Source organism: Grampus griseus (genome assembly GCF_964374135.1).
Source record: "Grampus griseus genome assembly, chromosome: 8".
NCBI classification, from domain to species: Eukaryota; Metazoa; Chordata; class Mammalia; order Artiodactyla; family Delphinidae; genus Grampus; species Grampus griseus.
Window position 1 is genome coordinate 8,672,507 of NC_139002.1, and position 25,239 is coordinate 8,697,745.

Sequence of the window (25,239 nt, forward strand, 5' to 3'; positions counted from 1 at the left end):
TTTAAAAATGCCATAGAACTTTCCTACCATGTTTAAGCTGCCTTATTCTGATTCATCATTTCTTGGTTGCTGTAAACCTTAGACAAAGTGGATTTCAATGAATTTTGCTCTTTTGGTCAGTGTTTCTGTGGAGGGACAGTCCTTTCGAGCTCCCTCGTCTGTCATTTCCACTGATGATGCCTCCAGGGCTCCTCAAAATGTATATTTTAAAATAATTAAATAGCTCATAAGTTCTAATTTAGTCCTCACAATTATTCTTGATAGATACCATTGTTTATTTTTTTTCTAGGTAAAAAACCCCTGAGGATAGAGAGGTTAAAGGACACACACAGGGTCACACAACCAGCAAGTGGAGAATCCAGATTTAAACAGAGTTTCATCCAACACTGAGCATGATGCTATAAAGATCACCCATGGAAAGAAGGTAGCTGGTTTTCATAGACCAGAGATTATAATAACTTGGTAAGATTTTTTTATATATATTTTTATTTTATTTATGTATTTATTTATTTTTGGCTGCATCAGGTCTTAGTTGCGGCACATGGGATCTTCATTGAGGCATGGGGGATCTTTCGGCGTGTGGGCTTCTCTCTAGTTGTGGCATGCGGGTTTTCTCTTCTCTAGTTGTGGCGCATGGATTCCAGAGCATGTGGGCTCTGTAGTTTGCGGTGTGCAGGCTCTCTACTTGAGGCTTGCGAGCTCAGTAGTTGCGGCATGTGGGCTTAGTTGCCCTGCAGCATGTGGGATCTTAGTTCCCTGACCAGGGATCAAACCCGCATCCCCTGCATTGGAAGGCGGATTCTTTACCACTGGACCACCAGGGAAGTCTCTAACTTGGTAAAATTTTTAAAACTCTTGTAATGTTCTTGTGTTTGAAGTGATCAGCAGTAAAATCCCAAAACTGAAAAGTGTATGTAGGGTCATGGAGCCTAGCGGCCTACTGCGTGGCCACGCATAGATGGAGGAAATCTGAAACATGAAGTGGATAGTGATAGTGTGGGAAGGAAAGAAAGAGAGTTGAGTCTCTGGGTCATTGTGAGGAAGGCTGGAGGGTCCTGGAAATCTCCCAGGGTGGGGTGATGCTCTCTCCCAGTTGCTTGCTATGCAGACAGCCCCACTCAGCATGCACCCTAAGCTTCCACAATGGAGAGCTTCCTCATCTCCCTGCAGAAGCCCCATTCTCTCTTGCACATGCTAGGAAAATGCCTCAACCATGGGTCTTCCTTCCAGGACTCCTCCTCTGCCTCCCTGTTCCTCCTGTGTGTTCCCACAGCACAGCTGAGACCCATGATATGAAAATAGTCAGCCTTATCTTTGACTCCTCTTCCTCTCTCATTTCACATTAAACCACTGACAGAGTCCAGTCTGTGCTGTCTTCATAAGATCAGGACTGTCATTTCCTTCTCCATTCCCACTATTGCTGCTCTTGTTATGACTTTCATGTTGCCCACCTGGAGCTTATTCTTTTCTCAGTATGTAAGAATTTGTTGAATTAAATCCATTGAAATAGAGTCTTAACAAGCATTGGTTAGAGAAGCAAGCTTTGCTTCTGATCCTTGGAGCACAGGAAGTCTGTCCTTACAGAGTTGGGATGCTGAAGCTGCTTGGAGGAATGAAGAAAGGAGAGAGAGATTATTTTAAGCACTTCAACCCGGGAGAAGCCTCAGAGGAAGCAAGAAAATGATGAAACTGAAGAAGGAGGTGTTGCATAACCAAAGTCAAGGAGATGAGGCCCTGAGAGAAGTGCATCCCCTGATCATGACTCACAGCGCCAGGCAAAGACTGGATCCTGCTCTCAAAGAGGGGCAATAATGCAAGGGGTCTTCTTGAGAGCTTCATGTAGCTCCAGACAGGGTAGGAGGAGGGTTGTGGACCTAGTAGTTCATCAGAATATAATCCTGATAAGCCTGGGAACATAAGCCTTGGGTGCAGCCTGTGGGGTTAGGAGAACAGAACATCTTCTTCTTGAGGCCATGAGCTGAGATAGTTTTTGATCATTAAAGTCCAAATGGGCATCAGATGAGAGGTGAAAAGCTTAGTCATGTGAGAAGAGGAACAAGGCAACACTGGAACTCTTGGCACCATCCAGAGGTGGGTGGAGAAGGAGTAAGAGGGCATTAGTACATGTATAAGACATCAATATACTCAAGCGAAAAAAAACAGCGCTTATCATTTCAAAGACTTAAACATGTGCCAAAATGTTGACAATGCAAGGTTAGAAAGAGGACACAGCCTCCTTTCCATGTCTTAGATGTTTCCTGAGAGTGTGTGCTCACATGCAGTATAAGAAAGTGAGATTCCTGTAACAGCTCCATACTCCCCTCCTTGTCCCAGAAAAGTCCCTCCCCCCAGTAGAAGTCTGGAATGCAGCTCCAAAGACATTGTGATGAGGACTTTCTGCTCAGGTCAACAGAGGTACCCAGTAATTCAAAACTGATGAACTAGCCACAAGTTTAGTATCACAGGTATAGTGGGGCATAATTTGAATCATAATATATATATATTTAATTATAAGGTTATCTTTTGTTTCTCAACATGCATCAGTAGTTTACCATTCTGTCTTCTGTCCCATCTCCTACCATTCAGTACCACCAATTGGCTTTATGGGGTATTGGGTGGGGGGACCTATTTTTGCTACTTGCATTATTCCGATGCCACCATTTGACTGATCCTTAGAAGACAATCAGTAGACACAAATCTGACTATTCATTCAGGAGGATTCTTAGCAAGCAGCAGAGGCCACAGTGTGAAAGCCATACTGAAAACACTGTGCTTATTGGGCATGCCACTATGCAAGCAGGTGCACAAGAGCTGTATGAAACAACAATAACAACAGCACCACCAGCAATAAATAATAATAACAACTAGTGGCTTGAGTTTCAGATTTTTATTTTTTCTTTTCAGTTCAGTGCCAAAAATCTGAGGCTATGGAGTGATATGACTTTCTCAGTCCTTGGTCTTCTTACCCTATTATTTAACTCCTCTACTGATCACATGTCATAGTTCTAAATACCCTCTATACACTGATGACTGGCAAATCTCTACCTTCCTCCCTAAACTCTCCACTGCCTTTTAAAAATCTGCATTTGGTGAGTTTTTCAAACTTAACATGCCCCAAAACAAACAACTGATTTCCTATCCCAACTCACTCCAACACAATACCCTCCACACACCTGTCTCCCCACTCTAGCCTCACCTCACTTTTCTCACATTCTGTCCCATGTCACCCAATCACTGCACCATTCACCCAATTCCTCGAGCTAAAAACTAAGGGCCATCATAGATTTCTCTTTTTTCTTTCCTTACCCCCCCACCGCACCACACATTCAATCCATTAGCAAGTCCTGTTGGCTGTCTCTTCAAAGTGTTTCCCAAGACCCATCATTTCTTACCACTTGTTCTCTAAGTTAACAGTCTCTTTTCTCTCACAGTTTAATTTTTTCTGAGTTCCATTTTCTTTCTTTTTTTTTATTATATAAGTTTCAGGTTATAATTCAACATCTCTATATACTACATAGTGATTCTCCCAAAGGTCTAGTTACCATTCATCACCATACAGTTGACCCCTTTAGCATTTTTCACCTACCCCTAGCCCCCTTCCCTCTGGTAACCACTGATCTGTTCTCTGTATCTTATGAGTTTTGTTTTGTTTGTTTTGTTTTTGGATTTGACATATGAGTGAAATCATATGGTATTTGTCTTTTTCCTTCTGGTTTATTTCACTTAGTAGAATACCCTCAAGGTCCAACCGTGTTGTCACAAATGGCAAGATTCCATTATTTTTTATGGCTGAATAGCATTCCATTGTATACATATAAACCACATCTTCTTTATTCATTCATCCATCGATGGACACTTTGTTTCCATATCTTGGCTGTTGAAAAATAATGCTACAATGAACATAGGAGTGAAATATCTTTTTAATTTTTTTTTATTCTCTGGATAAAAACAGAAGTGGAATAGCTGAATTATATGGTAGTTCACTTATTAATTTCTTGAGGAATTTCCATGCTGTTTTCCGTAGTGGCTACAATTTACATTCCCATCAACAGTGTATGAGAGTTCCCTTTTCTCCACATCCTCTCCAAAACTTATTTCTTGTCTTTTTGATAATAGCCATTCTAACAGGTGTGAGGTGGTATCTCATTGTGGTTTTGATTTGCATTTCCTTGATGATTGAGCATCTTTTCATGTGCTGGTGACCATCTGTATGTCTTCTTTGTAAAAATGCTATTCAAATCCTCTACCTGGGACTTCCCTCATGGCACAGTGGTTAAGACTCCGCACTCCCAATGCAGGGGGCCCGGGTTCAATCCCTGGTGAGGGAACTAGATCCCACATGCATGCCACAACTAAGAGTTCTTATACCACAACTAAGGAGTGGTGAGCCACAACTAAGGCGCCTGTGAGCCACAACCAAATAAATAAATAAATAAATAGAATAGTTTAAAAAATCCTCTGCCCATTTTTAAATTGGGTTGTTTGTTTTAAGTTGTATGAGTTCTTTATATATTTTGGATGTTAACTCTTTATCAGATATATAATTTGCAAATATCTTTTTTCATTTACTAAGTTGCCTTTCATTTTGGTGACGGTTTCCTTTGCTGTTCAGAAACTTTGTAGTTGATGAAGGCCCATTTGTTGATTTTTGCTTTTTGTTTCCCGTGCTTTTAAAGTCATGTTCACAAAAACATCACTAAGGCTGATGTCAGTGAGGTTACCAATGTTTTTTCCTAGAAATTTTATGCTTTCAGGCATTACATTTAAGGCTTTAATCCATTTTGAGTTTGTTCTTGTGTATGGTATAAAATAGTGATCTAGTTTCAACTTTTTGCATATGTCTCTCTAGTTTTCCCATCATTATTTATTGAAGAGACTGTCTTCTCTCCATCATTATGTTCTTGGCTCCTTTGCTATAAATTAATTGTTTATATGTGCATGGATTTACTTCTAGGATCTCAATTCTGTTCCATTGATCTGTGTGTCTGTTTTCATGCCTGTACCATAATGTTTTGATTACTACAGCTTTGTAGTATAATTTGAAATCCAGGAGCATGATACCTTCAGCTTTGTTCTTCTTCCTTAACATAGTTTTGACTATTTGGGATCTTTTGTGTTTCATACAAATTTTAGAATTATTTGTTCTAGTTCTATGAAATATACCATTGGAATATTGATACAGATTGTATTGAATGTGTGGGCTGCTTTGAGTAGTATTTACATTTTAACAATATTAATTCTTCCAGTCCATAAGCACAAAATGTCTTTTCATTCATTTATGTCTTCTTTAGTTTCTTTCATCAATGTCTCATAGTTTTCAGTATACAGGTCTTTAGCCTCCTTGGTTAATTTTGTTCGTAGGTATTCTTTTTAATACAGTTGGAAATAGGATTGTTTTCTTAATTTCTCTTTCTGATAGATTGTTATTAGTGTACAGAAATGCAAAAGATTTCTGTATATTAATTTTGTACCTGCAACTTTGCTGAATTCATTTGTTAGTTCTAATAGTTTTTTTGTGGTGTCTTTAGGGTTTTCTATGTATAGTGTCATAACTTCTGTGAAGAGAGACACTTTCACTTCTCCTTTTCCAATTTGAATGCCTTTTATTTCTTTTCTTGCCTAATTGCTATGGCTAGGACTTCCAATACTATGTTGACTAAAAGTGGTGAGAGTGGACATCATTTTCTTATTCCTGTTCTTGGAGAAAAAGCTTTCAGCTTTTCAACATTGAACATGATGCTGAAGGTTTGTCATATATGGTCTGTATTATGTTAAACTGTGTTCCCTCTATACCCACTTTGTTGAGAATTTTTATCAGAAGTCAATGTTGAATTTTGTCAAATGCTTTTTCTGCATCTATTGAGATGATCACACAATTTTTTTTGTAGATCTTTATTGGAGTATAATTGCTTCACAATACTGTGTAAATCTCTGTTGCACAAAAAAGCGAATCAGCCACACGCATATACATGTCCCCATATCCCCTCCCTCTTGAGCCTCCCTCCCCTCCTCCCTATCCCACCCCTCTAGGTCATTGCAAATCACCGAGTCGATCTCCCTGTGCTATGCTGCTGCTTCCCACCAGCCAACTATTTTACATTCAGTAGTGTATATATGTCAATGCTACTCTCACTTTGCCCCAGCTTCACCCTCCCACCCCATGTCCTCAAGTCTGTTTTCTATGTCTACTTCTTTATTCCTGCCCTGCCAGTGAGAATGATCATACAATTTTTATCCTTCATTTTGTTAAAGTGGTGTATCATGTTGATTGATTTGCAAATATTGAACCATCCTCACAACCCTGGAATAAACCCCACTGAATCATGGCGTTTGATTCTTTTAATGTATTGTTTAATGAGGTTTGCTAATATTTTGTTGAGGATCTTTGTATCTGTGTTCATCAGAGATATTTGACTGTAATTTTCTTTTTTTGTAGTGTCTTTCTCTGATTTGGTATCAGAGTAATGCTGGTCTCATAGAGTGAGTTTGGAAACATTATTTCCTCTTCAATTTTTGAAATAGTTTGAGATGGATAAGTATTATTTTTTTAAAATAGTTGGTAGAGTTTACCTGTGAAGCCATCTGTTCTTGGACATTTGTATATTAAATGTTTGTTTTATTACTGATTCAATTTCATGATTAGTAATCAGTCTTTTCAGATTTTCTATTTCTTCTTGATTCAGTCTTGAAAGATTGTCTATTTTTAGGAATTTATCCATATTTTTCCAGGTTGTTCAATTTGTTGGTGTATAATTGTTCATAGCAGTCTCTTATGATTCTTTGTTTTTCTGTGGTATCTGTTGCAATTTCTCCCCTTTCATCAGGTTTTATTTATTTGAGCCCTCTATTTGTCACTTATACCTTTATAAAGCTGAAATTTAAAAAACAAAAAAAGCTGTATGGGCTTTGGTGACAGATCCAAGTTGAAATCTCACTCCTGCTCCCTAACATTTTGACTGTGACAAATTGCTTAACCTTTTCTAGCCCCCATTTCCAAACTTGTAGAATGAGTATAATGAAACCTCAAGGAGAAAACAGTCTAGCATCAATATCTTGGAGTTTTTCTTACCTCCTTTTTGAACTCAGGGTCCAGTAGACTGGTAAGAAATCGGGGATTTTTCTTGTTCTTTAGTTGGGAGTAGTTCCTCTGTTATTTCATTTTACTTAACTATCTCTGTCTCTATGAATTTAGGAGAAACAGTTATCTAATGTGGTCTTAACAGAGTGTTTTAGGTGGGAGCATCCCGTGTAGACTGTGTGAGCCCAATATTTTTGTTGTGCAGGCTAGTTTTGGTATCGTTGCCAGCCATGTCTTTCCTCAGAGTGTGCTGGCTGTTATCCCTTTGATAGGGGGTGTGATTGGTGTCCAGAGCCTGCACTGGATGTTGGGTGGGGACTCCTCCTTGCTTCATGGCTGTCACAGCCCAGACAGGGATGGGGTCTGCTCCCCAGTTGTTGGAGTAAAAGCCAGGAGCATCGGGTTCAGTCAGGTTCTGCTGCCCTGGAGTATGTGCCCTGACCCAGAGGAGGTGACCACTGAAGCAAGTGAGGCCTGTGTGGTTACAGCAAACCTATGTGTCACCTGTGCATGCATCTGTGGTTCTGCCCAGAAGCAGCCCAGTCTCATCCCTTTCTCCATTGTGTTAGTCCCAGACCTAGTGCCAGACTGTGGTGTGGAGTGGGCTGGGCTGGGAGCCAGGGCGTGGTGGCTGCAGCAATCAAGGTGGTTGTGCTGCCGCCTGGGACCTCGGCTGCCTCTGTACCAGGGCTCTCCCAGGACCTGTGCGCCCCAGATCCAGCTCCAAGCTGTGGCGTGGTGTGGTCGGAGCCAGAGTTCTCCTGTCAGGTGAGAAATGGAATATTTCTCCATATCAGTAAACAAAGGTTGTCACAGTCATCAGCGATTGCAGGTGGGAACTCAGGAAGGAAAGAATACCTGCCATCAGACTGCAGCCACTCCCTACTATGAGCCCTGAGGAAACTCAGGATATGAAAGCACAGGATACTGGCCCCAGATAGCTGAGGTACACATCAAAGGAATGATTTCAGTGAGCCCAGACTCCTGCATCTTCCCATCCATAGAAAAGTACTAAATTCCTTAACCTGAGATATCTAGTTTTCTTTTACTAACAATAATCTTTTTTTCCTACTACCTGCCCTTTGTTGCCAAACTCCTATATATCCTGCTCCCCCTTTGCCTCTTCGGATCAGTTTTCTCAGGCTTACTTGAAATGCTGCCTCCTGGGCTTGACGTCCTCAGTGTGTCCTCCGAATAAAACATAACTCTCAACTTTTAGGTTGTGCATTATTTTTTAATCAACACAGGAAACGAACCCTTGTGTCCTCCTGTCCAGAGCCTGTCCGCCCGAGACTCAGCAACCAGCTGCTGTACATTTCTGGGGTGCCACCTGATGCACTTGCCAACAAAGTCCTGCTTGGTGGGATCCGCCCCCATTGTGCGCACTGACAGTGGGCTCCAAGATTTGGCTGGGACCACATCCCAGGCCCTCCAGGCTGTCTCCATGCAGCTAGATCCCGTCCTCTCCTGGGGCCGGTCTGCAGAGACTCAGCACTTAGCTGTTGCATGAATTTGTGGCACCACCCAGAATGCCCAGTGTGAGCTCTAGATTGGGAGTGCAAGGAGCTGGTGGCTGCCACTGCCGTTCTCTCTGTTAGTGCAAGTTCCTGTTCCTGGTGCAGAGTGAGGCCAAACAAACTGAGTATGGAGCAGAGAAAGGTTTATTGCAAAGCCATGCAAGGAGACAGGTGGCTCATGCCCTAAAAAAAGCCCAAGCTCCCTGAAGGGTTTTGGCAAAGCATTTTTAAAGGCCAGGTGAGGGAGTGGTGGTCACAGGGCAGGTGATCAGCTCGTGAACAAATCTCTGATTGGCTGATGATGAGGGAACAGGGTGGTGTCACAGGGGTTAAGATTATCAGTCTTTAGGCCCCAGGAGGCCTGGGGCTATGTGCTTATGGTCATCAAGTATCATGTTAACATCAATAGTTAACATCTTCCATTTGGAGGGGCGGTGTTTCACATCTGTAAAACAAGCCAGGAAATGTGCATCAAATACCTAGGTACTTCAGAGAGGAACTGAAGCAGAGGGTATGGGGGAAGGCCTGTCCCAGGAAGGCCCCATAGGGTCCTGCTAGGTTGCATCTCTCTGCCCTGACGGCTAGTAAGCCAGCATGCACTCAATTCTCACGAGCAGAATCCAGTCCCTTGAGCCCCTCTATCTGTCCCAGAGGATTTCCCAGCAGACAAGGGGGCCCCACAGGGCGAGGATCTGCCTGTGTGGACCTTCTCTCCTTTATAGATTCCTCCCAGGGGCAGAGGTCCTGTCCTGATGCCTCCCCGCCCTCCCCACCCCCATCCTACCCAGTTATGTGGAGATCTTTCTTGCAGCTTTGGTTGTATAGGAGATGTTCTGCCAGTTTCCAGTTTGATTTCCATGAGAATTGTTCCACATGTATTTTTGATGTGTTTGTGGAAGGAGGTCAGCTCCGTGTCCTCCTACTCTGCCATCTTGATCCCCATTCTAGAGAATTTTTTTTTCTTAGTCTAAGACTGTTCTTTTTCTCTTAAGAAGATAGCAATTATGACTGTAATTTTCTAAGCACCTGATCTGTTGTAAACACTGCAAACATTTTGTCAACTGAAGAAAAACGCACAACCTAAAAGTTGCAAGTTATGTTTTATTTGGAGAACTTATTGAGGAGTATAGCCCAGGAGACAGCCTCTCAGTTAGCTCTGAAGAGCTGTTCCAAAGAGGAAAGGGAGGAGCCAAGATATATGGGAGTTTTTGCTGAAAAAACAAACAAACAAACGAACATGTAGTTGAACATCAAAAGATTACTGGTAATCACACAAAACAGACATCTCAGATGAATGATTTAAGTGCTTTTCTATATATAGGAAGATGAAGAGTCTGATCATTGAAATTATTCCTTAGATATGCATCTTAACTATCTAGGGCCAGTACCCTGTTTTTCCCCATCCTGAATTCCTTTCAGGGTACACTGTGGCTGCAGTGGCTGATGGCTTGATGTCAGGCAAACATTTTTTGTTTACTGGAATGGCAGGCAACATTTTTTGTCCACAATTTTATCTTAAGTCTTCACATAAGCACACTCATATGGTGCTTATTATGTCAGACCATGGGCACTTCCTAAGGACTCCAGCTACCAAAGGACACTTAAGAAGAAATATATACACTTTGGGGACTTCCCTGGCAGTCCAGTGGTTAAGACTTCACACTTCGACTGCAGGGGGCGCAGGCTCCATCCCTGGTTGGGGAACTAAGATCCCACATGCTGCAGGGCATAGCCAAAAAAAGAAATACACTTTTATCTATTAACAATATTGACTTTGTAGTTAAAAACCTTCTCATAAGGAAAACCCAGATGGCTTCAGGGTGAACTCTATCAAACACTTCAGGAAGGAATAATACCAATTCTAGGAAGAGTCTTCCAGAAAATTGAAGAGAAGTTAATTTTCCTAACTCTTTTGTGCAGCCAGTATTACTCTGCTACCAAAACCAGGTAAAGACATCACAAGAAAAGGAACCAATCTGTGACATAGCTTCCAATCTCTAGAACTCTGCATGTGCCTTCCCCTCAATAAAGAACGTGATTTTTCTTGATTCTGCTTAGCCAAGTCCTACAATTACTCACACTGTACCCCCCTCCAAAAATCGTTGTTCTCTCAATCTAGTTAATGGTGACCGATTCTTCTTCCGAATAGATTTTAGTCTTGTAGGTGAGAGGAAATTTCCCGTCTTTCTCCTCTTAGTTCTTTTGGTGGGCAATTAAAATTACATAAGGCAGACTAACAGAAGAAAATAAAATTTATTCTGTGCACATGGGGAATCCACATAAGTATGAAAACTTCCAAAGACAATAAGGCAAGTTGATCTATCTTTCTATCTCTCTATCTATCTTTCTATCTATCTATCCATCTGTCTACCTAACTATATATCTGTCATCTATTCCGGAATAAGGAGAAGGAGGTAGGGGGTCTGAGGCTTCAAGGGGAAGTAAGATAATTCACAGGAGGATAAAAAGAGTTAATGTTTGGGAAACAAATGTTTGCTGGGTCATTCAAAGACAATGGGACATAGAGAGGATTTTGATCAAATTGGCTTTCCTAGGTTCCTTGTGCTGGACATGTTTTTTTAGTGATAACTGAATTTGTAGGCTCCAACTCCATTCTTATAAGACATTCCAAAACTCTGAGGTGAGTCAGTTCCTTACCTTCACCTGAATGGTCGCTCCTTTTACCAGCCCAGTGTTATGTGGTTTGGCTAAATCAAGGAATCCAACACAACGTGTGAGTGTTCCATGCGCTTTTATGCCTGCGAAGCAAAGCCTAATACCAGAGCTCAGTGGGATAGTTTGTGGCATTACACACAGTAAGCTGAACAGAGAAAATGTGGAATCTGAAGGTGGCTTCCATCTCTGTTTTACTTAGATCCTCTGTCTTCTCTGGGATGAGGTTTTTACTATCTTGAGTAAGGTCACCTCTTTCCTATGTAAATTCCTTGGTCAGGCCCTGCGTTGGCTGTGGAATGGGGAGAGGAAGCAGAACACCCACAATCTTACAGCCAGGGCCTCCCGGTACAGGCATGAACTGTACCCTTTACAGCCCAGGACATAACTCACAGAACAGGCGACTAGAGAGGGAACCACAGCTTCATCTCCATTCCACACCCTGTCTGGCGCACCATTACTGAGCCCTTCCTGGAGCTTGATTGGCTGCTTTGTTGTCCTTTCCTCAATTTATATGGACTGGCTCCTGTTCCTCCTGCTCCCTGGAGCCCTCGTGGTTCTGTGCTGGTCTTCCACAGAGGGTGAGTACAATGGCAGTAAGGCAAAGGGGGCAGGGTGATGGGGTCAGGGAGTACTGTCAGGAGGAACAGGAGCTACAGAGACAGTGTTTGCTGGAGCCAGGCCCCTGAGCCCTTGGCTGCTGTAAATTCCCTTCCCCATAATGAAAACTCTTCCTGAAGACCCTGCTGTTGCTGCTGTCCAGTAGCTCTCCAAACTCTAACTCCAGGAAAGGTGTGAGGGGAAGGGATGATAAAGAATCACTGGGGCATCTGTAGCTGGGCAAGGTAGACCGATCAACTAAGACCCAGGTCTTAGTAAGAGGTGTCTGAATGGAGATCCTTCTCCTTCTTTTACCCCATTAGATGCTGGGTCTGCTCTCTCAGCTAAACTTGCCCAGCCCTACTGGCAATGAAATGCCCATTCAGTGCCCCTTTGGAAACCACAGCTGCAGGCTGAGCCTGAAAAGAAAGAAGGGAGAGGGCTTCCTGGTAACCACGTGACTCCTAAAATGGATTCCTTGGTAGACGCGGGCTCTGCATGGAGGATCCTCAGAGGCTGAGGAGGAAGGCCTGGAAAGTCGAGGGTTCTGGCCTCAGTCCCAACACCAGCAGCAGCAGCCCTTCTCTCTTCCCCTTAACTACCTGGCATCCCTTGCTCTCATTCCATGGTTCTCCCATATTGTCCAGATTCTACAATGAAATTTATTTCTTGCACCTCCTGCGACGAATTTGTTGGCAAGAACTGCAGAAAGAATTTAGGTTCCTGTCACTCCAGATATCCTGATTTTGCATGCCAGACCAAAGAAGTATATTCTCAACATTTCACCGGAGGTGAGATGAGGGCAGGAGAATGGGGAGGCAGGGGAAATTGACTGAGTTACAGTTTCTCACCTGTACAATGATTGGGTTTTAACGGATGATCTCCAAATTCCTTTCCATTTCTGATATTCAGTGACTGAATCCCTAGTAGAGTATGTCTGTTACAGCTCCTTTGTTGTAAATGTATGTGGGTGTTGAGAGCAGAATCAAGTTTCCCTGGAAAGAGACTGCCCCTTTTGTGGAAGGGTCTTCAAGTCCAGGCTTTGCCTAAGGGGACAGGAGGGAAGGGAAAGACTGCTCACTTGAAAACATTCCCTGTCACATCCCAAGTCTAACTTGGACCTTGGTTATTCTCCTACCCTCTTCAGAATATATCTACAGATATTCTATCCTGGGCTGCCCAAGAAGATGTGTGGAGTATATACACATCACCGAGTGGGAGAAAAACGTGTTCTTCTGTTGTAATACAAGCTACTGCAATAGCTTATCAGTAAAGGATGAGGTTCCATTCAATTCCATCGCATCAGAGGATTTACCTGAGATATTCAGCTAATTTTCAGGGACTTCCTCTTGACTGCATTCTGCTCATCATTCTTTAAAAAAAAATCAAGATCCAGAAATACTTTCACTCTCAACCACCACCCACATTGCCTCCTGAGAGCCAAAAGGCCCAAGAGAAATAAACTATGGATGAAAAAGAAATACAGTGTAATTTTGAAATGCTGTCTGGGCCCAAGTTAGACAACCAGGCCTGGTTTTCTGGTTCTGCTTTTCTGGCTGGGGGCCAAACTCCAAGTCTAGGGAGTGGGAAAGTGGGGGAGGCTGCACTGGGACATCTGGGGGCACTGAATGCATTACAATAAAAACTCTAATGAATGACAAGACTATATTCGGGGGAACTCATGGGCTGTTTCCACAGTGGACTAGATAAGAAGGAAGGGATACTGGGCAAAGCATGACCTGGCAAAAGTCTCCAAGTCATTTTACTTCTCAAATGTCCAGGATCCTAAATCCCATCAGGCCCCTGACACTCTAGGCCTGGAAAGTCCTCAAAACAGGTAGGCTTTCCAAGGGGGCCTAACATACGATCTATCTTGGAAAATATTCCATGTCACTTGAGAGGAATGTATATCCTGCTGTTGGCATATACATTTTGTATATTTCTGTTATATCTAATTGGTTTATAGTGTTGCTTAAATCCTCTAATTCCTTATTGATCTTCTATATGGTTTTTCTACCATTATTGAAGGTAAAGTGTTGAGGTGGAATGTCTATTTCTTCTTTCAATTCTGTCAAAGTTTGCTATATATATTTTGGTTTCTGTTGTTTGGTGCATATATGTTTATAATTGTTATAGCTTCTTAATGAATTGGCCCTTTTATCAACATATAATGTCATTCTTTATTTCTTGTAACTTAGGTCATTTTGTTATTGGTATAGGCACCCTAGGTCTCCTTTGGCAACAATTTGCATGGAATATCTTTTTTCATCCTTTGAGTTTGTGTCTTTAAATATAAAGTGAGTCTCTTGTACACAGCATATGGATGGATAACGGTTTTTTAAAATTCATTCTGCCAATCTCTGCCTTTTGATTAGAGGGTTTAATCCATTTATATCTAAAGTAATTACTGACAAGGAAGGGCCTACCTCTGCCATTTTGATATTGGTTTTTTGTATGTCTTATAGCTTTTTTTATCTCTCATTTCCTCCATTACTTTGATTTTTTTGTAGTGAACACTTTTCTCTTTTAAATTTCCTTTTCTGTATATTCTACAGATATTTTCTTTGATTACCATAGAAATTATATTTAACATCCTACAGTTATAATTATTTAATTTGAATTGATATGAACTTAACTTCATTAGCATACAAAAACTGTACTCATATACAGTTTTACCCCTTTATGTTACTAAAGTCACAAATTACATCTTTATATATTGTGTGTCCAATAACATAGATATATAATTAATTTTTATTGTGTTTTAAATCATGTAGAAAATAAAAAGTAATTTGCCTTCCCAAATAAGAATAACAAATGTTCTTTAAGCAATTGCTAATTGTCAAACACTCTTCTAAACACTCTACATGTATTGCATCATTTAAAAAATCATCACAGCTCAATGAGATAAATACTGTCATTATTCCATTTTACAAATGAGAAAATGGAAGCCTAGACTTAAAGTACTTTGTCTAAGCTCATAGAGCTAATATGTGCTATAACTGGGATTTAAATTCTGATGTTTGAAGACAGAGTCTGCATTATTAATTGCTATACTATAAGGATTCCAATTCTATTCCCTGACTCATCATCCTTTACCAAATATTTACTGCATTTACAGTGTGGATGGAGAAAAGCATAATAGATTTTAAATGGGTGTGCTAATCAGTTATTTCAGTGCTATGTAGAATTCTCCTAGGTTCATTAGCAGGATTTATCAGATATGCTTCCAGCTCCCCTCCCCTTCCAGATGTGCTGGATTTCCACATTTAGACAATTATTTAGAATAGATAAGAGAGTTGGGGAGGGAGAGCCAGGGAGACAAATGAAGATTAAAAAAAATAAAGGAGAGAGAATGAAGAACAGAGAAAGGGAATTAAATAAATAAATGACACTGAGGGGAAAGTCTGGTTGTCCTGTTGGTAAGGTGCTTTGCCCCTCAACCTATGCCACTTTTTTTTTTTTGCGGTACACGGGCCTCTCACTGTTGTGGCCTCTCCCGTTGCTGAGCACAGGCTCCAGACGCACAGGCTCAGCGGCCATGGCTCATGGGCCTAGCTGCTCCGCAGCATGTGGAATCTTCCTGGACCGGGGCACGAACCCGTGTCCCCTGCATCGGCAGGCTGACTCTCAACCACTGCGCCACCAGGGAAGCCCAACCTATGCCACTTTTAGCCACCCATCTGATTCACCCTTCTGACTCTCAAGTGCATGGTCAGAAACTCTGAGTCTGCTCTTTTTACTTTTATTATTCTAAGCAAACAAACAAATAAACCGAGCACCAGATTTGAGGACATCACCAGATCAGAGAGTAAGACTAATTTATAAAGCCAAGAAAGAGTTAATTCCTCGCTCCCATGGTTCTGAATGTCTGATATTTGAGGAAGCCACTGAACAAAGAGGGAAGTACTTTGACCCTGTTTCTGGAAGAGATGTATAGAGACTTGCTTAAAGGAAGATAAGGAGATAGGGTAAGGTATTACCTTACTGCTATAGTTATTGTCCTAAAATGTCATTGAAGAAGTGGGATTCCTGGCTCATGTGATAGTTCTATTTTTAATTCTTTTGCGGAACCTCCATATTGCTTTCCATAGTGGATGTGCCAATTTACATTCCCATCAACATGTACCAGAGTTCCTTTTCTTCACATCCTCGCCAACACTTGTTATCTTTCGCTTTTGTTCACAATAGCTATACTAACAGGTATAAGGTAATATCTCAGTGGTTTTGATTTGCATTTCCCTGATGATTAGTGATATTAAGCACATTTTCATGTACTGTTGGCCATCTGTATGTCTTCTTTGGAGAAATGTCTACTTAGGTCCTCAATCCCATTCCATTGCAATATCAAATTAAAATCCAGAATCTTGTGATCTAAGTCAGGTCCTGGGGTGGACGAGTCTTCTCGGGTGTGTTTCTTTGGGTCTTGCAAACTAACGAGACAAGTATCTGCTCTCCACACACTTAACATAAAAGTGTAGGATAGAGAGAGAATAACTGTAATAAACACTTCCATTCAAAAGGAGATAATGTGAGGTACGTAGCAGTCACTGGTCCATGACAATTCTGAAGTCCAGCCTCTCATGTGTAGTCAGTCCTGCAACTGGGAGTGATTCTCTGTGGATCTTAGCTCTGCCCTCTCAGTTCTCTGAATCACCCTTCCTTCTCCAAAAGAAAAGGCCCATGTTCCCAGCTGTCTCAGTCTGCTTCCTGTCCCTAAAAAATTGGGGATCAAAAAGACTCTTAATTTTTACTTTCTCTATGCCTGTTAGCCTTTTAAACCTCTGAGCTGATGTAAATGCTCTCAGAAGCAGCCATCTGGGACCTCCTCATAGCCTCACTTCACTCGCTATTCGGCATCTGTTGAGGACTCTTAGAGCCCAGGAAGGGGTTAATTTTTCAGAATTGTTTATCTGGTGAAGGAAAATGAGTGCTTTCAGGACATGAGGTGTGGGTGGTGTGTTCCAGTGTAGGCTGTCTGATTTCTGTTATGTGAGTTATCTAGTTATCTGCACAGAATGCATCAGAAGAGCTGAAAAAAAAAAAAAAAGACTGTCAGCCCATCCATGAGAACATTCTGAGAATGTCTTTGATCAACACTGCTGTGAAAAATCTCTCACAAGATAGACACACATAATTATACATTTGTCTAAACCCATAAAATACGCAACACCAAGAGTGAACTATATTGTAAACTCTGGTCTTTGGGTGATTATGATGTGTCAGTGTAGGTTCACCAGCTGTAACAAATGTACCATTCTAGTGGGGAACATTGATGATGGGGGAGGCTGTGCATTTTGGTGGTAGGAGGTATAAAGGAAACCTCTAAACCTCCCTCAGTTTTGCTGTGAATCTAAAACTGCTTTTAAAAAATAGTCTTAATTAAAACATTAAACAAAAACTTTCCTATATATCATACAGCATTAACTGTAATTGTCGTGTTGTACATTACATCCCTAGTATTATTTAACTTATAAGTGGAAGTTTGTACCTTGGACCACCTTCATCCCATCCCCTCCCCCACCCCCACCTCTGGTAACCACAAATCTGATCTCTTTTTCTATGAGTTTGTTTGTTTATTTTGATTTCAAAATAAGTGAGATCATACAGCATTTGTCTTTGTCTTATTTCACTTAGGATAATGCGCTGGAGATCCATCCATGTTGTCACAACAGATTGGCAGGATGTCCTCGTTGTTTATGTCTGAATAATATCCCATTGTGTGTGTGTGTGTGTGTGTGTGTGTACACACTTAGGTTATTTCCATGGTTTAGTCTTGAGAGTGTCATAAATGGAGTACGGGGTCTTAGTTTTTAGAGATGGGAGAATCCAACTTTCTCCCCAGTACTCAAATCAGTTTCTTATAATGGCATGGTGTCTGAATATACTGGGAACTTTTTAAAGAAGAGGAAGTGAGGCACTAAGTCCTGGGTATGGGGTGACCCTGATCTGGCACCTAATGTTGAAGTTTTGCCTCAGTGGGAATTTGTTCCCCCATCCTGGGTTCAGTCTCACCGTGGGTCTCCCAAGAGCCCAAGCTCACCTTCAGTTCTTCTAATTTCCCTGTTATTAAATACACAGTATCCTAACAGTCTAAAATTCCCCCAATATACTGAAATATCCTAAAGACAAAGAAATTCTTTGTTGCTCACCACTCTTCATCCAGTGGTCAACCCACTTTCCAGAAAGTGCTTGTTATACAAATGGTTTTGAGGGAGAGGCCAATCTATTCCACCAGCAAGGATGGGTCTCTCTTACAGGACAGTATCTTGGATACTGGGTCTTTCATATGATGTGACTTCCTAAGGACCTAAAGCCGGACTCCTTTTATGGGGCATGTAACCTTTGTAGAATATTCCTTCTTTAAGTCCAATCCTAGGGGAGATTGGATGTTGCCCACCTTACAATAGTTTTCTATGGCTGATGGCCTGGCTCTCATTGTGACACTTTGGGTCTGATTTTCTCTTGCACGGTGGATGAGATGACCAGCTGTGAGAAAAACTGCTCCAATTATGAAATAAGTTCTGTTTTTTTCAGCACGCTGGGCATACACTGAACCACTTTGATTTCTGCAATGACCCCTCTGAGTCATTCAGGATGAGGATGCCTTAGGATGAGGATGAGGTGTCCAAACAAACTGCGTCCTCATTGAATCTCATCTCTGTTCACTCCCTTCAGAATGATCATTTCCCCTGCATGAGGAGTTTCCCTTAAGATATGCTCACTGCTTATTCAGTCTATGTCTTTATTGCTGGTGTTTCTTTCTATTAAATATGAACAGAACTGATTCTGGCTTTTAGTCCATGTCTTATTAATCAGAAGGGAGATTGTGTCACAGATGGGGTGGGCAAATATATCACAAGCTGAAGAAGGGGAGGGGGGCAACTGACCATGAGAAGACTCCCATTTTTTTAACTGATAGACATTTCTTTCCTCTCTTCCTTTCTTTTCACCTTCCTTCTTTTTTAGCTCTTCCATTCTCTCTTCTTCAACCTCTCCATCACCATTGCTCTTTGTTTTTAAGTTTTGAATATTTATTTTAATTTAGAATCCACAACAACATTGCACAATTGGAAATCGGGGTGGATTGATTGTGCTGGAAATCTTAGAAGAGAGTTATACAGGAAAGGAGTGTGCTGATAAACATCTATTTAACGCATATTATATTACCTCCATGGGGTCTGTAGTCAAGACAATTTGGAGTATGTTGATGTGGGATATGAGGTAACAGGTACATGATGATGGTTGCATAACTCTGTGAATATACCAAAAACCACTGAATTGTAAAATTTTTTTCATAAATTTATTTATTTTTGTCTGTGTTGGGTCTCCGTTGCTGTGTGCAGGCTTTCCCCAGTTGCAGAGAGCGGGGGCTACTCTTCGTTTCAGTGCGCGGGCTTCTCATTGCAGTGGCTCCTCTTGTTGCGGAGCACATGCTCTAGGCACGCGGGCTTCAGTAGTTGTGGCACACGGGCTTCAGTAGTTGTGGCACGTGGGCTCAGTAGTTGTGGCACGCGGGCTCAGTAGTTGTGGCTCGCGGGCTCTAGAGCGCAGGCTCAGTTGTTGTGGCACATGGGCTTAGTTGCTCCGCGGCATGTGGGATCTTCCCAGACCAGGGCTCGAACCTGTATCCCCTGCACTGGCAGGCGGATTCTTAACCACTGCACCACCAGCGAAGTCCTGAATTGTAAGTTTTTAAACGAGTGAATTGTACGGTATGCAAGTTATATCTCAATAAAACCAAAAAGCAAAATGGGTTTCACCTTGGTTGAATGTTCTTTTTCTCTCCCAAAGTCTATAACATCTTCATTCACTTGTCTGTGCCATCATCTTCCTTCTGCATCATAAAGGGATTTACTAAAATAGAAGCAGCTCTGTGCATGCTTATTGGGGGTGGGAGTTGTGGAGACAGGCGTGAGTTGTGTGGGCAATGAGACTAGACAAAGACAGGAGAAGAGACTTCCCCAAGGTCAATGTACCACAGAGAGTGATACATGAGGAACATCTAACGGGGGTTAAATATGAATCCTGAAGAGCACAGAGATAAGCCTGAGGGGAAAGGAGGGAAAGGCTAAGACAATTTGCCCCCCCCCACCCCGCACACTATTATATTGCAAATTGCTTTGGGAGGGAATTGCAGAAATCCCTTAATCCACAGCAGGTTGTCAATAGCAGTACTCTAAAAAAACCTCCTCCTTATGGCAATTAGTTGAACACAGCGTCTCTGTTCTCATCAGAACATTCCCTGAGAAAGAAAAAAGCAGAACAAATTGTTCCCAAAAGCCAGGTCTGTGGCGAGCCATGACTATCTCAAGGAAAAAGAGATTTATAGAACCTACAGGCTCCATAACGGCAGCCCTGCCACCCCCCTCTCAAAAGTCCTATCCGAGGCTCTTCTCCCAGGATTCGCTAACACTAGGGAATAGCCACCACCAGGGGGAGCTGTGGTTCTAGTTGTTGAGAGCACACAGCAGCTTCTCCCTCTAAGCCGGAGAGGCACAAAGCACTTGCTGAAAGCCTGCTGAGTTCCAGTATCTATGAAGAGTACTAGAGGTAGAGTGGTGAGCAACACCCACTCTCTGCGCTAGGACCAAGGACTGGGGAAGTGACAGGAAAGTAGAATACATGGTGAGAAATATCGTGAGGTGGACATGGCAGGGAGCCAACGCGAACACAGAGGAGAGGCATTGGGATAGAACAAAGGGTCAGAGAAGATTTCCAGGGCTGATGACTGTAATTCAAGGTGAAAGTTTGAGTGGCACGAGACACACAGAGCAGAGGCCACTGGGAAGAAGTGTGTGGAAACAGCACACATAAGTACCCGAAGGTCTAAGAGCTTTTGGACCCAGAAAATCATGGTGGCTGGGGAGACCCATGAAGGGATGGGTACAATGATGAGAATAGCCCCAGGTCCACTTGGTCCCTGCTCCCCTTGATGTAATTTTAGGGTCCCCAAAAGGATGACCCTATCCTAAGGCTCAGATCCTTAACCCCTGACCTCAGTGGACTCCCTGTATCCAAATATCATGTCTTAAAGAAAGGTGTTGAGCCCTGAAGGAAAAGGGGAATTCTCCACAGCTCTACACCAGAATCCCCCTGATCACCGAACACATTTACCATGAACTGGCCAAGAAAAGGTTTTAACAGACACACAGATACCATTGGCAGTTTTGCATGTCATCTCACTCCAACAATTCCCATCTTTGTAGAATTCACATTCCTTAGACTGGAGAGCTAAAGCTGCAGGAAGAAAGATGATGCTTAGGGAAGAAGGGAAGCCTCACTGTCACTTCCCAAATAGAGCAGAAGTCACCTGGGAGCCCTGAAGATGTTCTGCCCTTGGATCTTGGTTCTAGGCACCAATATATCTTAGAATGATAGACAGAACAGGAAGAACTATGGACATGATCTAATTCTCTCTTACATTAGACAGAGGAACAACAAACCATTGGAAAGGGAGACTGACTATTCTCCACAGAGCCATACTACCTGCATTTTCAACCTGCATTCTCTTGCCAGCTACAAGCATTACATATAAGATGGAGAGTCAGGTCATTTCCATGGGTATCAGAGCCTGGGCTGAAGCCCCAGGGGTGTGATCAGGGTGGGTAGTTCTCAGGCTGACCACGAGTCCCTGCATCTTCACCCCACATATAAACCATAGTGTAGGGGGTGTGGAAAGCTTACATATCAGATCAAGTCCCCAACAGAGGCCAAGGATTCAAGAAGGTCTCAAGGAGAGTAAGAAGATGGAAGAAGCTTCTTATGTGAAACTGGACCTTATTCCTCGGAGGATCAGTTGGAGCTTGCAGGACCCAGACGAATGGGGAAAAGACTGCCCTGCTTAAGTATTTTTCAAGGTTAAGTCTAAGTCAACAGGTAAACATCCTCAAACCACCTCCCAAGGATTTACCAATTTCTGTGTAAAGCAGGAGACCCAGCTCAAGTAGCTTTTCCGTTTTACCTCCACTGATTCTTGAAGCAGATTCTGTTAGAGATTAGGTAACACTTGAGCTCCCTGCGACTGGGGCATTGTCTGCTAAGGTCAGCCTACCAGCCACTTTATTATGCACTCAGGCAAGTGTATAATAGGGACAGGAACGGAAGGGAGAGGAACAGATCTGAAACTTTCCACCTACTGCAACATTCCAAATCCCTCTTCCACCACCCATTCCTTTCCCCTGCCTGCCCTAGGACATTGCTCTAGGCTGTTCCAACTACAGGTGACCCAGAGGGTATTCTCAAATTTAACAAGTTTTATGGACAGCACACTAATTGCCTAGCTTACTAGGACAAGGTTGGCCTAGAGTTCTATTTAAAAATGTAAGAAGGGGGCTTCCCTGGTGGCGCAGTGGTGGAGAGTCTGCCTGCCGATGCAGGGGACACGGGTTCGTGCCCCGGTCCAGGAAGATCCCACATGCCGCGGAGTGGCTGGGTCCGTGAGCCATGGCCGCTGAGCCTGTGCGTCCGGAGCCTGTGCTCTGCAACGGGAGAGGCCACGGCAGTGAGAGGCCCACGTACCGAAAAAAAAAAAAAAATTTAAGAAGGGACTTCCCTGGTGGTCCAGTGGGTAAGACTTTGTGCTCCTGAAACTAGATTCTGCATGCATGTTGCAACTAAGAAGCCCGCATGCCACAACTAAAAGATCCCACGTGCTGCAACTAAGACCTGGCGCAACCTAAATAAATAAATATATTTTTAAATGTAACAAATACTCCCTTTTCTAAGCAACCCTCCACTTAGCCAGAAGGAAAAAAAGATTATAGACAAAACAAGGTGAGTTCACTACAGCAGGGATCCCCAACCCCTGGGATCTAATGCCTGATGATCTGACGTGGAGCTGGTGTAATAATAATAGAAATAAAGTGCACAATAAATGTAATGCACTTGAATCACCCCGAAACCATTCCCCACCCCCCCAACCCCTCCCTGCCGTCCATGGAAAAATTTTCTTCCATGAAACTGGTCCCTGGTGCCAAAAAGGTTGGGGACCACTGCAACAGCATCAAGTTGTTTATACCAGAGACCTTAGCACAAACAGGGGGATGGGTATAAGGGAGGTTTTCTCAGTGAAGTGGGAATGACCTAGATCTCAAAGATGGTCAAATTAAAGAGTAGAAAATGGTATATCCAGAGGAGGTGAATTTCTCTGGATGTAGCAGAGGGCTGGAGGTTATACTAGCTGGAATGTGAAATGACCCTAGGAGGCCACCATAGCAGTTCTCATATTTTAATCAACTTTGCTACTGGTGCCATGAATCTCTGAGATCAGAACTTCTTGTTCCTCCTCTCAGCACCTCTCAGATTCACTGCGGGGCTTGAGGACATGTCACCATACCAGCCCTTTCTCTCTTTGCTAGGAGAATTGAGATTTAGTGACCAACAGAGTGGGCCAGGGACTAGGTAAGAGATTTCATACACCAGTGCTACTCTAGTGTGTCTGGGATATACTGGCATGCTCTTATTTCCTTATCCATGTCTATTTCCTAATCATGAACCCATGGATTCCTTTCTCTCAACCTCCTGAAGCACTCTGTTTTCCGTGCAGTTACCCATGTAGCCTGTACTGAAACATACCACCCACACCTAATGCCACTGAGCATTCTTATTCCCTCCCCGATGAACTCCTCTGGAAGAACACTTCCCTGGGCACTGAAAGCCCTTTGTGGATGCAGGACCGTGACAGAGAGTTGTTTCTGAGAACACGCCCAGAAGGTCAGATCTAACCCCCAAATGGAAAAGGAGGCCATATGTGAAAAGTCCATGGCCCAGGTACAGACTCGTCAAGAAATATGGGATACAGAACAGACGTGTAACAGAACAACAGAACTTTCTTGCTCCCCAGCGCCAGGGAATAAAAGAAAAACTGTCAAACATCACAAAGGTCTACTGAGATAACACAACACAAGCACTAAGTACTTGCAGTGGCAAACTAGTCATATGTGGAACACATCAATTCACAGAGAATGGAAGAAGAGAATAGATCTGAGATTCAATGTCATGAGGACCTTGGTTTAAATCCTTGCCTCTCCCTCATCAGAGTGTCCATCTAAGGCTGATTTTCACTGTGAGATTTTTAATTGAAAATAACTTTTTTAATTGAAGGACTGTAGTATATTGTCAAAATATAGAACACGAATGGACGTCCATGTGAAAGAAAAAAAAGAGTCTAGAGACAGACTTTACACCCTTCATAAGTATATATACTTTATATATATATGTATTTTTTGTTGCGTTGGGTCTTTGTTGCTGTGTGCGGGCTTTCTCTAGTTGCGGCGAGCGGGCGCTACTCTTTGTTGCAGTGCGCAGGCTTCTCATTGCAGTGGCTTCTCTTGTTGTGGGGCATGAGCTCTAGGCGTGTGGACTTAAGTAGTTGTAGCACTCGGGACTCAGTAGTTGTGGCGCACGTGCTTAGTTGCTCTGCGGCGTGTGGGATCTTCCAGGACCAGGATCAAACCCGTGTCCCTTGCATTGGGAGGCAGATTCTTAACCACTGCGCCACCAGGGAAGTCCCCAAAGACTTCTTTTTTTTAAAGTAAGTGGTCTAGGAACTGACACCAGCAAGAAGGCAGATGCTCCAGACCCTCATTCCCCCATGAAATATTAAAACAACAACAATAACTAGACACTGGCTAAAATAATTTGATAGGAGCTCTGGAAAACAAAAATATACAGCAACCAAGTGAATACCCAATTTAAAAAAAAAAGCTGCAAAACGGTGGGAACTTTTATGGTGCTTTTATTTGCCTTTGTCGTTCCTTTACCTGGTGTAAAGTTGGGAAAAATCAACCTCAGGCTGGAAGGAGCAGAACAGGACTTATTCTGTTCTTATGGAGTGAGTCATGTTTCCTTGCTTTTTCATGTTTCCAACCGCTTTGCATTGATATCTGCATGCAGGCGGGTGCAGTCACCTCTTCCGTTCTTTTTGCACTGGCTTCAGTGGGGAAAGGCTTTCACTTGGAGGTGGCTGGGAGGGCACCAGCTGGGTAGGATGAGCATCTTCTGTTCCTGAGAAGGCACTGTGGCATAGTTTCTCCACGCAGCCCAGTCAGCTGAGGTTGATGTCAACCAGACTTGGCAGGGGTCTTCTGTGGCCAAGACTGCAGAGGTCCTGCAGGTGGCAGGGGAGGGTAGGGCTGTTGGCTTCCTTGGGGGTGAAGGTTGCTGGGCTCTTCCTATTCTTTTTTGCCCATGGGAGGAAGTTCTAGTTGAAAAGATCCTTTTCAACCACTGGAGTAGGGTGCTGGCATTCAGAGCAGTATCTGGAGTCAGTCCCTGCATACAGGACTTCAGTTCCCAGGGGCCTTGGATAAGCTGAAGGGGCTGATAAGCCTCTGCTCTGATGATTCCTGGTAGGGGTGAAGGTAGAGGGGG

General features: G+C 42.8%; 1 protein-coding gene across 1 annotated transcript; it reads left to right on the top strand.

Moving 5' to 3' along the window:
* Window positions 1-425: 425 nt before the first annotated feature.
* Window positions 426-13,200, top strand: LOC309825635 (uncharacterized protein; the record flags this gene model as incomplete). Its single annotated transcript, XM_082659282.1, has 3 exons — window positions 426-462; window positions 12,516-12,659; window positions 13,016-13,200. The coding sequence occupies exons 2-3, from the start codon at window positions 12,524-12,526 to the stop codon at window positions 13,198-13,200; spliced, it is 321 nt and encodes a 106-aa protein (XP_082515408.1). The 5' UTR covers window positions 426-462; window positions 12,516-12,523.
* Between the last annotated feature and the right edge of the window lie 12,039 nt (window positions 13,201-25,239).